Genomic DNA, 17,320 nt, shown 5'->3' with positions numbered 1-17,320 from the left:
CTTTGCTTTTGCATATGTGTTGGAAAAGGACCAGGCCTTTTCATAAACATTGTGTGCAAAAGAATGGGTAAGAAAGTGAGCACAAGGATATCCGAAAACACATCAGATCTGCCCTGGTTGGCCCCGTGCAACACTGAGCTGTTGGTTTGTCGGTGTGATGTGAGTTGTAGGGATCACGACACCACAGCAACAAACTTAAGGCCTCCTAGGGCCTGGTCAGTGGGGGGCAGTTTTGTCTGCGGGAGGGTGGCCACCGCCTCTTGAGTCACAAGGTTTAGAAAGTCTGGTCCCTTTTCATTTCGTGCTGCCCCCCTGGATTGGCAACTCCTGCCATTCTTTTGCCTTTCTTCCCACCAGCCCTCCTCATGCGGGCTAGTCTCACCTGGCCCCGCCCAGCTGAGATCTGGCGCCCCCTCCCGCACCGCCGGCGATCACACCAACCCAGTGGCCCCCCGAACCCCAGCTGCTCAATCTCAAAACCTTTGTGCCTGCCCTGCAAGTGTCATCAAGACAGCATCCCCGGAGCACAGGGCAGAGAGTTTCCAACCTCTCACTGGCGGGACTGGGAAGCCTCTCCTTTGCGGCGGAGGAGAAAGGAAACTTGGGTCTGCTTTTTAGGTTCTGAAAACAAGCCAGAGTGGAGAGAAAGAGTTAACACCAGACTTAGTAAAGCTTTCAAGACAAAACCTGTTCAATGGGATCTACATAGACACAGGGAACTTTCTGCAGATTTCTGAGGTCTATAGGAGAGGGCTCATGGAGACAGGAGAAAGGAGTGGGGAGTTGCTACATGGGAGAGATTTGCCATTATTACAAAAACTGGCTAAGTGGCTTGTTTCCATGAGGTGACCTCACTGGTCACTGTTGTCAGTCGTGCTGTTCCCTTTCTCTTTTTTTTCCTGGGTCTTGTTACCCTTCTTCTTTTTCTTCTTTTTCTTGGTCTCCTCCTTTTTGCCGAAGGTTATGAAGTCACTTTTGTCAATTTGGCTGTTAGTAGGCTCCTGCCGGATGGAGATGATTGCAGGAGATCCTGGGATAATGAATTTGTCTGGCAACTCACCGGGACCAGATTGTTTGGGGTTGCCTGGTCCGTATTTAAAGGTCCAGCTGTTGCTGTTGACACCAGCCCCAACTGGAGGGGACACCTCTCCTGCCTCTGGTTCTGAAAAACAGAAGGTCACAAGTCAGTAGGAGTCAACACACGCCCTCCAGGCCACACGAGTCTGGGGGAGACAGGGGAGGCTGCACAGATGAGCCTGACCCCCACCCTGAGAAATTAAGAGTTCTTTCTTCAAGCCTGAGGGAAAGGTCAGTATTTGGAAACAATCAGGAAGGCAGATTTTCTCACCAGAAGGTCTGAAAATCTAATTTTCTAGTGACATACTTTTGGTTCCTTGTGAAGAATTTCCTAAAGAATACGGTTGTGATTCTTTTGCCTGAGAATAAGATGGGAAATGTACTGGGTTAAAGCAGACTAGGCAATAAAAGGAGTGGGAATCCATTTCACCAAGGAGGTGAAAGACCTGTTCTATAAACTCAAGATGTTTATGAAAGAAATTGAAGAAATGACCCAAATAAATGAGAAGATATTCTGTGCTCATGGACTGGAAGAATTAATATTATTACAGAGTCAATGCAATCCTTATCAAAATTCCAATGGCATTTTTCACAGAAATAGGACAAACATCTTAAAATTTGTATAGAACCACAAAGGACCCTATAGAGCCAAAGCAATCATGAGAAAAAAAGAATAAGGCTGGAGGCATCATGCTTCCTGATTTTAAGCTATATCACAAAGCTATAATTATCGAACAGTATAGTGTTGGCATAAAACCAGACACTTAGGTCAATGAAACAGAATAGAGAACGCAGAGGTAAACCAACACAAAGATGGTCAATTAGTTTACAACAAAGGAGGCAAGGATATACAGTGGGGAGAGGAGAGTTTCTTTAGTAAGTGGTGCTGGGAAAACCAGACAGCTACATGCAAAAGAATGAAACTGGACCCCCATTTTACACCACACACACAAATAAATTCAAAACCGATTAAAGCCTTGAACGTGAGACCTGAAAGCATGAAATTCTTAAAAGAAAATATGGGCAATAAGCTCAATCACATTAGTCTTTTTTTTTTTTTTTTAAGGTTTTATTTATTTATTTGACAGACAGAGATCACAAGTAGGCAGAGAGGCAGGCAGAGAGAGAAGGGGAAGCAGGTTCCCTGATGCAGGGCTCGATACCAGGACTCTGAGGTCATGACCTGAGCCAAAGGCAGACGCTTAACCCACAGCGCCACCCAGGTGCCTTTTGGAATCTGACACTAAAAGTCAAAGAGAAAAAAGCAAAAAGAAGCTATACTACATCTAAAAAGCTGCTGCCCTTGGGTGCCTGGGTGCCTTATAGTGGGTTAAGCTGCTGCCTTTGGCTCAGGTCATGATTTCCAGGTTCTGGGACTGAGTCCTGCATTGGGCTCTCTGCTCGGCAGGGCGCCTGCTTCCCTCTCTCTCTCTCTGCCTGCCTCTCTGCCTACTTGTGATCTCTCTCTGTCAAATAAATAAATAAAATCTTTTAATAAATAAATAAAATCTTTTAATAAATAAATAAATAAATAAAAAGCTGCTACCCAACAAACTAAACCATCAAAAAAATGAAAAGGGAAGCTACTGGATGGGAGAAAATATTTGTAAATCGTATATCTTATAAGGGGTTAATATCCAAAATATATGAAGAATTCATACAACTCAACAGCAAAAATGCATACAATCCGATGGAAAAATAGGCAGAATATTTGAATAGACTTTTTTTCCAAAGAAGACAGACACATGGCCAACAGGTACATGGAAAGGTACCCGACATCCCTAACCATCAGGGAAATGCAAATCAAAACCACAGTGAGATATCAGTTCCCACTTGTCGGTACGGAGATCATCGAAAAGACAAGAAATGACAAGTGTTGGTGAGGACATGTAGAAAGGGAACCCTTGTACATTGTCAGTGGGAATCAAACTGGTACAGCCACTCTGGAAAACAGTATGGAGGTCCCCCCCCCAATTAAAAATAGAAATACTGGGGCACCTGGGTGGCTCAGTGGATTAAACCTCGGCCTTCGACTGAGGTCATGGTCTCAGGGTACTGGGATTGAGTCCCACATCGGGCTCTCTGCTCAGCAGGGAGCCTGCTTCCCTCTCTCTCTTTGCCTGCTGTTCTACTTACTTGTGATCTCTCTCTCTCTCTCTCTTTGTCAAATAAATAAATAAAAATATTTAAAAATAAATAAATAAATAAATAAGGAAATACCATCAATCCAGTGACTGTATTTCTGGGTATTGATCCAAAGGAAATGCTAGCTTGGGAGGTCTGAGTGTTTACAGCCGGCTGAGCCTCTGACTCTTGGTTTCAGTTTAGGTCATGATCTCAGGTGGTTGAGACTGAGCCCCATGTTGGGCTCTGCAATCAGCACGGATTCTGCTTAAGAGTCTCTCTCCCAGGATGCCTGGGTGGCTCAGTACCTTGAGCTGCTGCCTTTGGTTCAGGTCATGATCCCACGGTCCTGGGGTCGAGTCCCGCATCGGGCTCCTTGTTTGGCAGGGAGCCTGCTTCTCTCTCTGCCTCTGCCTGCCTCTCTGCCTGCTTGTGTGCACTCTCTCTCTCTCTCTCTCTCTCTCTCTCTCTCTCTCTTTCTCTCTGACAAATAAATAAATAAATAAAATCTTAAAAAAAAAAAAAAAGACTCTCTCTCCCTCTCCCCCTGCTCCTCCCCCAGCGCTCTCTCTCTCTCTCTCTCTCTCTAATACATAAATCATAAAAAAGTAAAAGAAAATGGTGGGGCGCCTGGATGGCTCAGTCGTTAAGCATCTGCCTTCAGTTCAGGTCGTGATCCCCGGGTCCTGGAATCGAGCCCCACATCGGGCTCCCTGCATGGCAGGAGGCCTGCTTTCCCTCTCCCACTCCCCCTGCTTATGTTCCTGCTCTCACTGTCTCTCTCTCTGTCAAATAATTTAAAATAATAATAATAATAATAATTAAAGAAAATGAAAACACTAGCTTGAAATTAAAGGTGCATTCCTATGTTCACCGCAGTGTTATTTTACATAGCCAAAATATGCAAACAACCAGAGTGTCCATATATAGATGAATGGATAAAGAAAATGTGGTGGGGCGCCTGGGTGGCTCAGTGGGTTAAGCCGCTGCCTTCGGCTCAGGTCATGATCTCAGGGTCCTGGGATCGAGTCCCGCATCGGGCTCTCTGCTCAGCAGGGAGCCTGCTTCCTTCTCTCTCTCTCTCTCTGCCTGCCTCTCAGTGTACTTGTAATTTCTCTCTGTCAAATAAATAAATAAAATCTTTAAAAAAAAAAAAAAATAAAAAAAAAAAATAAAAAAAAAATAAAAAAAAAATAAAAAAATAAAAAAAAAATAAAAAAAAAAAAAAAGAAAATGTGGTGTATATTGTAAAAATGAGTAAAGAAAATCTCATTTAAAATGGGGTCAATAAAAATAAAATAAATTAAAAAATAAAAATAAAATAAAATGGGGTCAGGAGGGGAGCCTGGCTCGCTCAGTCCCTGGAGCATGAGACTCTCCATCTCCTGGTTGCAGACATCTCTATCTCCAGGTTGCAGATGGAGCTTACTTTAAAAAATAAATAAATAAATAAAAATAAAAAATGGGAGTCAGGAAGCCCTAAGAGGAGAGATATCTCACACCTACCACTCCTAGCAGCCTGCATTACCAGAAGAACGAAGAAAGGTGATTCTTACCTTGACAAAAAGAGATACTTTTCACATAGGAATTTTATCTCCTGCTTTTAAGGGAAAAAAAAAAAAAAGACAACCTCTTCCTGTCCCAGCAACAACACCCTAACCACCACCTGAAATCAAAGTGAAACCACCACAATCTCAGACTCTTGTTCTTTTCCAAAGAACTTTTTTTAGGGGCAAAGGAAAAGGGAGTGAGAGAATCTCAAGCAGACTCCCCATAGAGCATGGAACTGGATGCTGAGCTTAATCCCACAACCTTGAGATCATGACCTGAGCGGAAATCAAGAGTCAGACACTTAACTGACTGAATGACCCAGGCACCCCCCCACCCCCACACCCCCATATCCCCAAACCCCGACAAGAACTTTTGTTTGAAACAACCCTCCCCAATTTCCTCCTGAAACCTGTTAAGAGGTTATGTTTCCTTTGTCTCTTTGGACTTGCCTGTGGTTTGCCATAACTTTCTTGTCCCATTTGCAATTCCTCTGCTATTCCCTAATAAACTCATTTTACTGGTAAAATAACTGGCTATTTTATTTTTAGGTTTGACAATTTATATAATGGGATATCATTCGGCCATAAAAAGTACTGAAATCTTGCTATTTGCAACAACATGGATGAACTCTCAGGGCATTATTCTAAGCAAAGTAAGTCAGAAAGAAAAAGACAAACACTATATGATCTCACTTACATGTGATATCTGAAAAAACAAGCACGGTAACAAAACCAAAACCAAAAAGCCAAGCTCACAGATATAAAGGACAGACTGATGGAGGCCAGAGGCAGGAGGGCAACAGGTGTGGATGACATGGATAAAGGAGGTAAAAGGTATAGACTTGAAGTTATAAATAAAGCAGTCATGAGGATGTAACATATAGCATGGTGATGACAGTTAATAATACTGTATTGTATTTTTGAAAACTGCTAAAAGAGTAAATCTTCAAGTTCTCATCACACACACAAAAATTCTTTTGTAACTATATAGTGACAGACATCTACTTCACTTAATGTGATGATCATTTTACAATGTGTACAAATATCAAATCATTATTCTATACACCTGAAACTAATATAATTTTGTATTTCTATATCTCAGTAAAAAGAAAAGCAATATTATTAAAGAGAATCTCTTTCAGAAAAAGAAACAAAAAAACCCAAAAGCTCGGAAGTTCTAAGAGCTGTTGTAAACAGTGCATTCCCTGGAGCAATTAGTGCTGTTAACTTTTTTTTAGCCTTTTCTACAATGAAAGATGCCCTGTGCATTTGTTCTTATAATCATCACTGAAATACCTGAATCTCATTTGGTGTCACCAACTACAACTAAGGCTACTGTTTCTCAAGCCACTTCTAACAGTCTCTGGGGTCTCGAGTTTGCGGTCATAATTTTTAAAATGGAGGTTTCAATAGAGCTGGTAACAGAAGAGGCACCTAACAAAGTAGATTCTGTACTACCAAACGACGTCACCAAACTAAGAACTGCCAAGGAATTGCAGAACACTTGTCTACAATTATACTCCAAATGCTTTAATGGTCTTCAGGTAATGGGGGAAAAAACCTAGATTAGAGGTACCTGATGCAGTTTCAGATGGGAAAAGAAGGAGAAGAAGAATATGCTAAAATCTTGGCATGTGAATTTTGGCTACACATGTATTTTGACACCTACTCTGTCCAGAACAAAAGATAAATTAGTTGAATCAATGATTTGATCCCTATTCTTTCACCGTGTCCTTGATGGGTGGTTGGATGAAGCAGAGAAGCAATGGAAAGATGTGTGGGTGTAGGGGGATACTGACCAGCACAGGAGGAGAGCATCCTGTTGTAAACATGGGTCTACTAGGGTAAAGCACTGGGAGCCAACTGGCTTTCCAAACCCAGTCTCCTACCTCAGTGTGCTCAGAGTCTAGCTGGGACAGACACTCCAGCAATCATAAGGCAATTGGGTAAATGCAATGACCAAGGGACATGTGAAACATCTGAGAAAGTCAAAGGAGATTCCAGAGGAGAGATGAAATTTGGAATAATGAGACTGGGGGAAATTATTATGCATCCACAGGGGTTTTTGATGTAAGACTTTCCCAAGAGCCCAGCTGGAAGACACAATGACTTCTAGAAGAGTAGGGGTCAGAGCTAGAGAGAAAGAATAATGATCTGTCTGGGCAAAGTAATCCCAGAGGCCATGACATTGAAATGCTTTGACATCCCAGTAGTGTTCTTGTATCTGACACTGCTCCTTTGGTGGAATCGTGAAAAGTTCTGCCAAGAAAGCATTTGTGTTTGATTGCAGTTTGGGATTCTCTACATCTGCTCTCTCCATCTCCTGACCTATCACTTCCCTGTCTCTTCTCATCTGGCATCCGTAGCACTACTTTTGTAACAGTGCCCATATCAAGCCCACTAATCACATTATTGCTAAAGCCAGTAGTCACAATTTAGTCTGCACTGTCGTGAACCCCTCAGTGGCATTTGTCAGTCCCTTCTTGGAGACACTGGTTTTTATGAGTTCCCTGTCCTGACCTTTCTCTTTTGGCCCTAGACCTTCATCTCTTCACTCCTGTTGGGATCTCAGCCAAGTCCATGGGTATCCACAGTGTCCAAAGATGCTGATGAGACACAGATTTCCATGTAGAGCTCTTAGCCCTCTGTGTTTCAGTCTCATGTCTCCAAACGCCTATCCCATATCTCCTCTGAAAGCCTCACTGAGCATCTCAAGCTGAAAGAACTCCTGAGTCCTCCCATCTAGTCCTTTCTGCATCTCTCCGCTCACCTTAGTGCTCAAGCCAGAAACTTCAGAGCCATTCTGCATTCATCATCCATCAATATCTGTCGTTCCTGCCTCCTCAGTGTACCTTGACTTTGTCCTCTTCTCCGCATCTGAGCTGTCACTACCCTTTTTTTTTTCAGCGCACCATTATCCTGAATGTGAATTACAGCAATAGCCTCTTCCCCTTCAGCCTTCTCTCCAGCCCTCCCCCCAGGAGCCAGAATTCTCTTCATTCCTTAAGTCTGTCCCCTTTTTTAAAAAAAAGGGGGTGCCTAGGTGGCTCATTTGGTTAAGCATCTGTCTTTAGCTCAGGCCATGATCCCGCGGTCCCAGGATTGAGTCCTGCATCGGGCTCGCTGCTCAGTGGGAAGCCTGCTTCTCTCTCTCCCACTCCCCCTGCTTGTGTTCCCTCTCTCACTGTGTCTCTCTCTGCCAAATAAATTAAAAAAAAAAAAACAAAACTGACATATAGGGTACATACAGTAAGATCCTTCAAAATAGAAACCAGATTACATCACTTCCCTGCCTAAAATTATTCAGAAGCCTTCTATTGCCTTAACAACAACAAAAAGGGCAAACGCCTTAACATAGTATATAAAATATATCAAAAATCTATTATTTTTTTATTCTCCAATTCATCTACAAGTCTCCCTCTTATCACACAGGCCTTCTTTCAGTTCATCAAACACCCTTTGGGACTGTTTTTGCTTCACAGCCACACACAGTTTGTACACACACAGTACAACTGTATACACACAGTTTCCTTTTGTCTAGAATGATCTACCCTCCATTCTTAGAGTGACTTCTCATTCTTCAAGTCTGTGCTTAAACATAACCCCATGGCCGAGGCGTTTTATGACCCTCCTAGCCAAGCAGCCCCTTCACCTCCATCTGTCACTGCGGCAGAAAACATAGTTGTTTTATTCACCACTACACAGCCAACATCTAGCACAGTTCCTGGCCTCAAATAGGTGTTTAATAAATACTTGCGAAGTAGGTGAATGAAAAGACTGTATGAGAAGCGGCAGCCACTCCAGCAGCTCTCAGCTCACTGCACTTCTCCTGTCCCTAAAGACAGTGAAGTTACATGTGGAAAGCGCTAAGCCTGATCACTAGCTCGATGTGAGAGCCCAGTAAACCTAATCACATATGGCAACTATATATGGCACAGCTCTCGGGGCGAGGAACGTAGGTTAAAAATATTGCAAATTTAGTCCAAGTACCAGCAAGCAGTAGGGAAATGAAGCAAGAACCTTTCTTCTCTCCCCCAAACCTCCTTCCCCTGGTGGAGCTTCCTTGCTAGCTCTCTGGACATAGGGCCATGGATGCCTTTTCTCCAAGACTGAGATTAATTTCTTTGACCCAGCTGAGATAAATCTGCATTTGAGCTCAGCCAGAACCTACCTGCTTACCTTCCAAATGCAGGCCTTGTCCCTGAGAGATGGAAACAAAAGCAAGACTGGGATTTGGGGCACCTGGGTGGCTCAGTGGGTTAAGCCTTTGCCTTCAGATCAGATCATGATCTCAGGGTCCTGGGATGGAGCCCCACATTGAGCCCCCCATCGGGCTCTCTGCTCAGCGGGGAGCCTGCTTCCCCCTCTCCCTCTGCCCACCTCTCTGCCTACTTGTGATCTCTCTCTCTCTTTCTCTGTCAAAATAAAATAAAATAAAATAAAATATTAAAAACAAACAAACAAACAAAAAAACCTGGGATTTGACAGCAGGAAAACTGGGTTTCCTACCACTCCATAGTCCTGGACTTGACCTAAACCAGGATAGAAACTCTTTTCAACCACAGCCAGAACCCCGCAGGAGGCCTCAGGAATGTCATCTGGAGATGCAGAGCTCAGAGATAACTTTATCTTGCAGAATTAAAGGACGTGAATGGCTCTGCGGGTTGGCCAAGCAAGCCCCTCACAGCAGGACTGCTAAGAGTTAATGAGCTGCTTTTACATGTCAGTGAGCTTCTGGGCGTTTGCTAGGAGCCTTGGTTGGTCTGACTCAGCCTTAAACTCCAAGAAGCAATCAGAGAGATCCATTCCCGTGCATCCCCTTCAGATCCAGATTCTGCGGAGCAGAGCGAAATCTGGTTTCTCAAGTCTCTCACAGACCATTGTGACTGACCTGTTCTAGTTAAAGTGTAAGCAAACATCTCCAGGGTCTCATTCAGGCAAAATAATAGCTTCAGGATCTGACAAACAACATTTACTGACCTCCTAATCTTGGACTAGAGACCATTGGCGGGCTTTGCCCGTAAAATGCTGGGACTTTCCTGGCCAAATCAAGGAGAGACTCCTCTTTCAAGAAGATGAAAGAGGAAGAGAGACCAAGGCCAGCACCAGCAAATAGTCAATTAAGGGAATGTTTCCTCATTTGGTGCTGCTTCCCTTCCCCCTCCCGTGACTTCCCACAAGTCCCTGTTCTCTGGTCCCAGGGGATCTAGCTCACCGGTAAGGACAAGACTAACAGGCAGTTAAGACTGTTAGAGCCCAGAAGAGAACTTCAGATACACACCAAGCCGGCAGGGGTCTGAATTCTTAGACAGAGCCCTTCCCTGACATTTCAGATTACAACCCAATGGGATTTAAAAAGGCTTTAATAGCATATAAGCATAATTATAGTAAATGGCTTTGCCCCCCCACCCAGTATTGGCTGATTTCTCCACCATAGGAAGGAATACATTTAAAAATCAGAACAACATACATGTTTTTTAAAATGTGTATAGATCTGTTATTTTAAAAACTGCCTTCTGGAGGTAACTGCCCACAACATTTAACCCTATAAGCCACTTTAGACACCTCCTCCCTTAGGCACTGCCCCACTTCTTTTTGGCAACATCCCTCCACTCCTTTTTTCTGCTAAAGGAACTCTGGCAGGAATTTGGCCTCAGGGAATGGGAATGAGAGGGCTGGAGGCTTGGCCAATGCAGATACTGGGGAAGGTCCTGAAAACTGTGAAGCAAATGTCAGACTTGTAAACTCACCCCCAACCCCTATTCTGAATGGCTCCAGACTAGCACAGCGGTTTTTCTGATTGACCTTGATTCTCCCCAAAAGAACAAAACCAAGTCATTCTGACCAAGGATAGGGTTTTCAGGAAAGATCTTGGAGGGGCATAGGCTAGAGAATGCGGGAGGGTGGCTGAATTCTTTTCTCTTCCATTCATCTTGCTTCTGAACTTGAAAGCTTGCCCTGACTCTCTCATCTAATAGCACGCAGTCCTGGGCAACTTACATAAATATTTCTGAACTACAGTTTCTTCATCCATAAAATGGAGATGATCACCTTCCTGTCTACACCACAGGATTATAGTTGTATTTTATGTTTACTGGGATCTTCCTATGTGTGTGGCACTGGGCTACGCAGATCTACACGCAATATAATTTTTGCTCCTTACAAGAACCATATGAAGTAAATATTGTCAATGTCCATGTCTGTTTTATAGATATGTCTGTTTTACAGATGAAGACACTAAGGACCAACAGTCTTGCGGTTAGGAACAGGTAGAGCCTAGGGCTGGATGGACTCTAGGTGGTCTCACTGCACCACATTCTAAGCTGTCTATGAAGACCCTTGCAATTATTTTGATCCTATTTGTTTTGCCACCATCTGGGAGACAGAGATGCAGGCAGAAACCTCAAAGCTAGAATCAGCAGAAAGGGGTGGAGGCTGGGGGAGGGGCACGAATGCAGGAGTGACAAGCTCAGGAAAATCCCAGCCCATTCTGCAGGTTTCAGCCCTCCCATCTCCTCCCCATTCATCCCTTTGTTGCCATCCTTGGGATTTTGGTCCTAAGGTTAATAAAGAGCTTCCAGAAAACCCATCATTTTGATTAAAGCCGGGGCAATCTTGCCAGACAGCACTCTGGAGCCTGCCTCCTGCCTACTCTGCTACGTCCATGCAGCCAGCAAAGGCTATTAAATGATTACAGCCATTTCCGGCCCAGCCAGACAGCTCCCCTGGATTGCTCGCTTGTTATCTGCCTGGGGCTGCTGCTGCTGCCTCTGGCTGCCCAGGGGAAAGTCAAAGCACGGATGATTCTGCCCATTCTGGGTTTGCAGGTGAACGTCCAGGCTTTTTGTGTAGGGACACCCCCTTCTCGCCATTCCTTGACTCCTCTCCCTACCCAAGCTGGCCACTGCAGCTCAAACAGCTTTGAATTTGTTTGTACCCTCCTGGCTTTGAGCAACCAGTTCATGTGTCTGTATGTCCTGTATGTCTCTCGTGTGTGTGTGTGTGTGTGTGTGTGTGTGTGTGTATAGCAGAACTTGGGAGACTGTAGAATCATACATGCTCAGCCTAACCAAAAGGCAAAAACCATCCACCACCAAACCTGTGGAAAGACTACGCGGTACGGCGTCCCGAGCTGCGTCCCCACCCCCACCTCCCATCGGTGGGGCTTGTGGGCTGCTTGAACAAGCTCCGCCTCCTCTTCCTCGCTCAGCCTTTATGAATTGGGCAACGTTAATCTGAGTAATTACAGCCCACAAATCACAGGAGAACTATGGTCTGCAACCCAAATCCTGTCCAGGGTTAGAGAGAGAGGGGGCTAGAAATCTCAAGCCACCCTGGGCTAGCATTTCCACCATTTCTGCACTGCTTCTTAGATCTTCAAATGATGGTGGAAAGACTTTTCCATGGAAACAAGACAACGTAAAAATATAATGCCTGTCCTCTAAGATATTAGGCTCTATGATCAGAATAGTAAGTTTAATAAGGCTATACCATAGGGACCCCTGGGTGGCTCAGTTGGTTGGATGACTGCCTTCGGCTCAGGTCATGATCCCGGAGTCCCGGAATCGAGTCCCGCATCGGGATCCCAGCTCCAGGGGGAGTCTGCTTCTCCCTCTGACTTTCTCCTTGCTCATGCTCTCTCACTGTCTCTCTCTCAAATAAATAAATAAAATCTTTAAAAAAAAATAAGGCTATACCATATAGATAATGTGATGTTTCGCAAATCACTTAATATCTCAGTTTTCATGGGAAAAGGAGATAATATATCTTTATATATTTAAATATATATCTGCATATTTATATGTTTATCTCTATACTTATATATGGAAACCCTTATATATACATAAATCATATATACATATAGCCCTTTTCTATACACACACGTATATAACCCTTTACATATATAGAAAAGAGTTTCCATATTAAAGGTAAGGAAACTGAAAGCTTAATTTGCAACAAGGTGATTTGCTCTAAATCACACAGGGATTTGATAATAAAGCTGAAAAATTCTTCTCACACGGATTCCCCAGCTTAGTAATCGATTTGTTATATTATTTTACTTCTGTGAAGCCTTGGGGATGAGGGAGGAGAGTAGAGCTCATTCACAGACCTAGCATCCTGATCCTTGGAGTAGCCGGGAGGCGGTGGTGTGAGTGTGATGGGAGAAGGGATGATCTGAATCCAGCCTCCCCCACCCCCAGCCCAGGCTGCCACTCCTGGTTGTCTCTCGTCCTTCGGGGGTGGGGTTGGGAGTGAGGGTCTGCAGGATCTGGAAGGAGATTTTGTGGCTCTTTGTTGCCTCGAGCCACAGCTGGGCTAATTTTCAGTAATCTTGGAGCGGAAGAGATAAATCCAGCAGCGTATTTTTAAAGCCACAGCTCTTGCTTTGTGCCCGAAATAATTTTACCATTTCTAGGTTAAGAGTAGAAAGGCATCATGTGCTGTGAACCTAGATTCAAAAATTGGAATGGCTGGTTTCAAATCGTCTAAGCTCTCCAAAGTCAGCTAGAAAATAAATATATATATTTCTTTCCATGACCCCCTAACCTGGCAGGGCTCAAGCTACAAGGTTCTCTAAACCTTATTCCTGGTTGCTAGAGTCCCCCACAGTCCAGAGGGCAATTTCCCTTTATAGCTTTCTTTTTAAACTGTCCCCAGCCTCAACAGGCTCTTATAACCTAGGGATAGCAGTAGGCTTAAAATGGAGGTTTGGGGGACACACACACAGCTTGGAGTTGGAATCCCAGCTTTATCACTTACTTGTTGTGCAACCTTGAGCAAGTCACTCCTCCTCCCAGCCTGCATTCTTTCATATGTAAAATAGAGATAACAATATCCACCTAATGGAACTGTGAGCATTAAGAAGACACAATGCTCATAAATCACGCAGAACAATGCCCGGCGTGCAGAAGCCATAATAGAGGATAGGTATTATTACAACATAGCATCCCTCTGAGGAACCTGACTCCCCACGGACCCCGCCCCCCCCCCCCCCCCATTGATTCTTGGATGCAGTACTGCCAGGAACTCTCTTTTCCAGGGGCCCTCTTCCCATCTGGCTCTGCCCCTCCCAGAGATCATTAAAGAACCGTAGCTGTGAAGTTTCCCAGCTTCTGGGAAGGGTTACTAGGTAGGGAGCCATTCTCCAGAGCCTTTGGAGGCTGGCGGGGAGGAGGCAGTTTGGACACAGTGGACCGCCCAACAGATGGGGCATCAAAAGCCTTGGGTTCAAATTGCAGCCCTACCATTCCGCCTTCCACTCTTTTTTCCACTACACTGACTTGGGTTTTCTTCACCCACAGGCTGGACACAGCAGCTACCTCCAAGAGGCACTGTTAAGCCATTAAACATATTTATCATGGACAATAAATGAGACATTGCACTAGGAATAAGGGCAGGGATATGAATACTATTAGGACACTGAGCCCTGCTCTCAAAGAGCTAAAGTGCAGGAAAAGGCAAATGAATAAACACAATGTTGTTTTAAGTGAAAGGGGACTTCACTGCCTCTGCTGTGACCTCAGACTGTACTTTCTAACCTATTAGGTTCTTCTTTCCAGCTTATCTTTCCCAGCGGGCAAAGTGGCCCCTGATAGGAACTGAAACTGCCCCCTCAAGCACTAACTAAGGCCCTGACTCCAGTAAGACCCTGAGTCCTTGACCCCCAACACAGTGAGCAGCCTAACCCTTACTGCCCAGCACACACACACCCCGACCTTGACCCCACACTGGAGACAGCAACATCTTGGAGATGGTCTTTGAGACACCAATCCACTGTCTTGTCTTCACAGTGCTGGCCTCCCTGAAATAAATTCCTTTCTTTTTCCCCACCCCTCGTCTTTCTGCCTTTGGATTCTGTCGGCGCGAGGAACCACACCTGGTCTGTTTGGGATCCCCGGAGCCAGGTGCCCCTGCACCCTTGGACCCCAGTTGATACATGACTTTTTTTTTTTAAGATTTTATTTTTAAGTAATCTTTATACCCAACATGGAGCATAGAGTAATGGGGTGTAGAGTAATCTCTACACCCAAGATCAAGTTTTGCATGCTCTTCCGACTAAGCCAGCCAGGCACCCCCGAATGTTTTTTGCTTATTTAAAAAAATAATAAATAGGTTTTCAAAAGCAAAATAAAGAATAAACAAGGTAGAGAAACTTTGGCAAAGAGATGGCATTAAACTTTCTAGAGACAGTGTGTGCCGAGCACTGGTCGAGAAATTAAAGAGCCCTGTTTCGGATCTTGTCCCCACCACTTAACTAGGCAGATATGGGATCTTACTTAACCCTACGTACCTCAACTTCCTAGGCATTAAAATGGGTGTAATAATAGACTCATCTCTGGGAGAGGCTATACTGAGTAAAGGAGATACTACATGTAAGGTGCTTAAGACAGTGCTTGGCTTAAGTAAACAAACGGCTTAAGTACTTAATACTGGTAAGCTATTACTAATATTATTTGCAAGGAAATGCACAAGGAAGTGCACAAGATAAATGTATAGGAATGTACATTGCATTATTTAAAAAACAGAGATACCAATAAGAAACTGGATAAATGAATAATAATACAGGCATACAACACAGTATATCCTTATTTTAAAAAAATGAAGTGGGTCTATATGCACTGACTTGAAAAGGTGTTTATTAAAAAACAAAGCTGTATATTACTATGCATAACATCTCATTTTGCTTTTTAAAAAGCTGTTTGTTTTTAACAAGCAAAAAAACATTCAGGAGTGCCAGGCTGGCTTAGTTGAATTAAGTAATTAAAAATTACTTTGAAAAATATTTGGAAGAGGCAATCCTAGTGTGAACGATGGACTCTGGGTGATCATGCCTGTCATCGTGGGTTCCTCGAATGTGCCAAATGGACACTGTGGTCCTGGATATCAGGAGCCGGGAATGCTGTGCACCTGCAGGGATGGGGCCATATGGGAACTCTCTGTCCTCTCCACTCAATTTTCCTGTGAACCTAAAACAGCTCAAAAAAATAAAGTCTTTTGGGGCGCTTGGGGGCTCAGTGGGTTGAGCGTCTGTCTTTGGCTCGGGTCATGATCTCTGGGTCCTGGGATGGAAACATTAGACTCCCTACTCAGCAGGGAACCTGCTTCTCCCTCTGTCTGCCATTCCCTGTGCTTATGCTCGCTCTCTCTCTGACAAATAAATAAATATTAATAAATAAACAAATAAATAGTGTTAACTTAAAATATTTTGAGGATACACACAAAACTGTTAACAGTGGTTGTCTCACTGAAGGGAAGTGGGATTGAGGGAAACGAATATTTTCATGCAAATGATGCTGTACTGTTTAATATTCATACCAGTAATACAATTTACATGTTATTTTATTCTACAGCACTTTGAACTTCATGTTTATCAAAAAGCTGGGGGTACACACTAAACTATTGATAGTGGTGACTTCCTGGGAGCGTGACTGGAGATGGGAGGTAAGGTACTAGTCATTTTACTGTAGTTTTGTATGGATTTCATTCATCCCAATTTTTGGCCTTATAATTAAATCAGGGAGAGATGAAAAAGATGACTAGCCCAGCCCCTACTTAATCCACTGCAAATTTCAAAAACTGGCTCAAAAATTAGCTGAAACAAAACATCGCTGCCCTAGACAGTCTGGACCCAGCACCAGCTACATAACTTGCAGGGCCCATAAAAAATTCCCCTAAGTACTCAAAGATGGCAACAGCATAATATTAAACCAAAGAGGCCTTTCTAGGTACAAGGCCCCATGAAGCAGCCCTGGCTGGACCAAAGAACCCCCTGCCGGGTCCCTTCTGCAGCACCACAACTAGACAGGGACCCTTCCTCCATCTTTCCTGCTGCCAGCCCCACCAGAAATTGGGAACCACAGTCCTTTCACCCAACAAAAAAACTGCTTCTGGGTGGGTCTAGCTGGCTTTTCAAACTTTTCTTCTCTCCCCTTCCCCCTCACTTGGTTGCAGTCTGCGCTTCTTAAAATTTGGCAGCAATCCCAGGCCCTGTGTTGCTGTGTCACTTCTCAGCCTTGAGCAACCATTTCTAGACAAGCAGTGATCTCCCTGCACAGAGGGTATAAAATGGAGGTGCCATCAGAACACTATAGGAGAAGGAGGACAAGAGAAGGAGTGTCATCAGGGGAAAATCCTCTGCACCACCATTACTCCACACCTTCCTGCACTTCCTATACCATTTCATTTAATTTAGCAAAACCATTTTGAATCCTGTTTTTACTGTGTGCCAGGCATTGTGCTAAGTGCCAGGAATATTAAATTGCATAAATGATAACATTTTTTGAATGTTAACCATGAGCTAAGCACGGCACTAAGCATTCTGCCTGCACTAGCTCATTTAATCCTTACAGCAACAGTCTCTCCCCTTCTACACCCCAATAAATTTGAGGCACAATGACTGAGCAGAACAGGGACCTGAGGCATTGTGCAAGGCTGTGCTGCCTCCCTTAAGAAGCAAACCAAGGCAAAATTTAAACATACTTGCCCTCCCTCTCCCCATTTTCACCGACAAAATCGGATCAAGTGCACCAGCATTAGCTCAAAACATTTCCAAGGCCAGTCCATTTTAC

The 17,320-nt window shown here is 44.0% G+C and overlaps 1 protein-coding gene across 5 annotated transcripts in view; it reads right to left on the bottom strand.

The window, feature by feature from the left end:
* Positions 1–404: 404 nt before the first annotated feature.
* LOC131832158 (protocadherin alpha-C2) overlaps positions 405–17,320 on the bottom strand; it is a 114,516-nt gene continuing 97,600 nt past the window's right edge. For 4 of the 5 annotated variants that reach the window (XM_059174814.1, XM_059174818.1, XM_059174815.1 and 1 more), the window contains exon 4: positions 668–1,162. In XM_059174814.1, coding sequence (XP_059030797.1) covers positions 852–1,162 — 311 coding nt within the window. In that variant the 3' untranslated portion in view covers positions 668–851. Of the gene's footprint in view, positions 622–667; positions 1,163–17,320 lie in introns of those variants that run through there. The other variant, XM_059174817.1, reaches the window with a different exon arrangement.

This window comes from Mustela lutreola, chromosome 5 (genome assembly GCF_030435805.1).
Source record: "Mustela lutreola isolate mMusLut2 chromosome 5, mMusLut2.pri, whole genome shotgun sequence".
Classification (NCBI taxonomy): Eukaryota; Metazoa; Chordata; class Mammalia; order Carnivora; family Mustelidae; genus Mustela; species Mustela lutreola.
The sequence above is the reverse complement of the archived record's forward strand: the minus strand, read 5'-3'. Positions and strand labels throughout refer to the sequence as shown.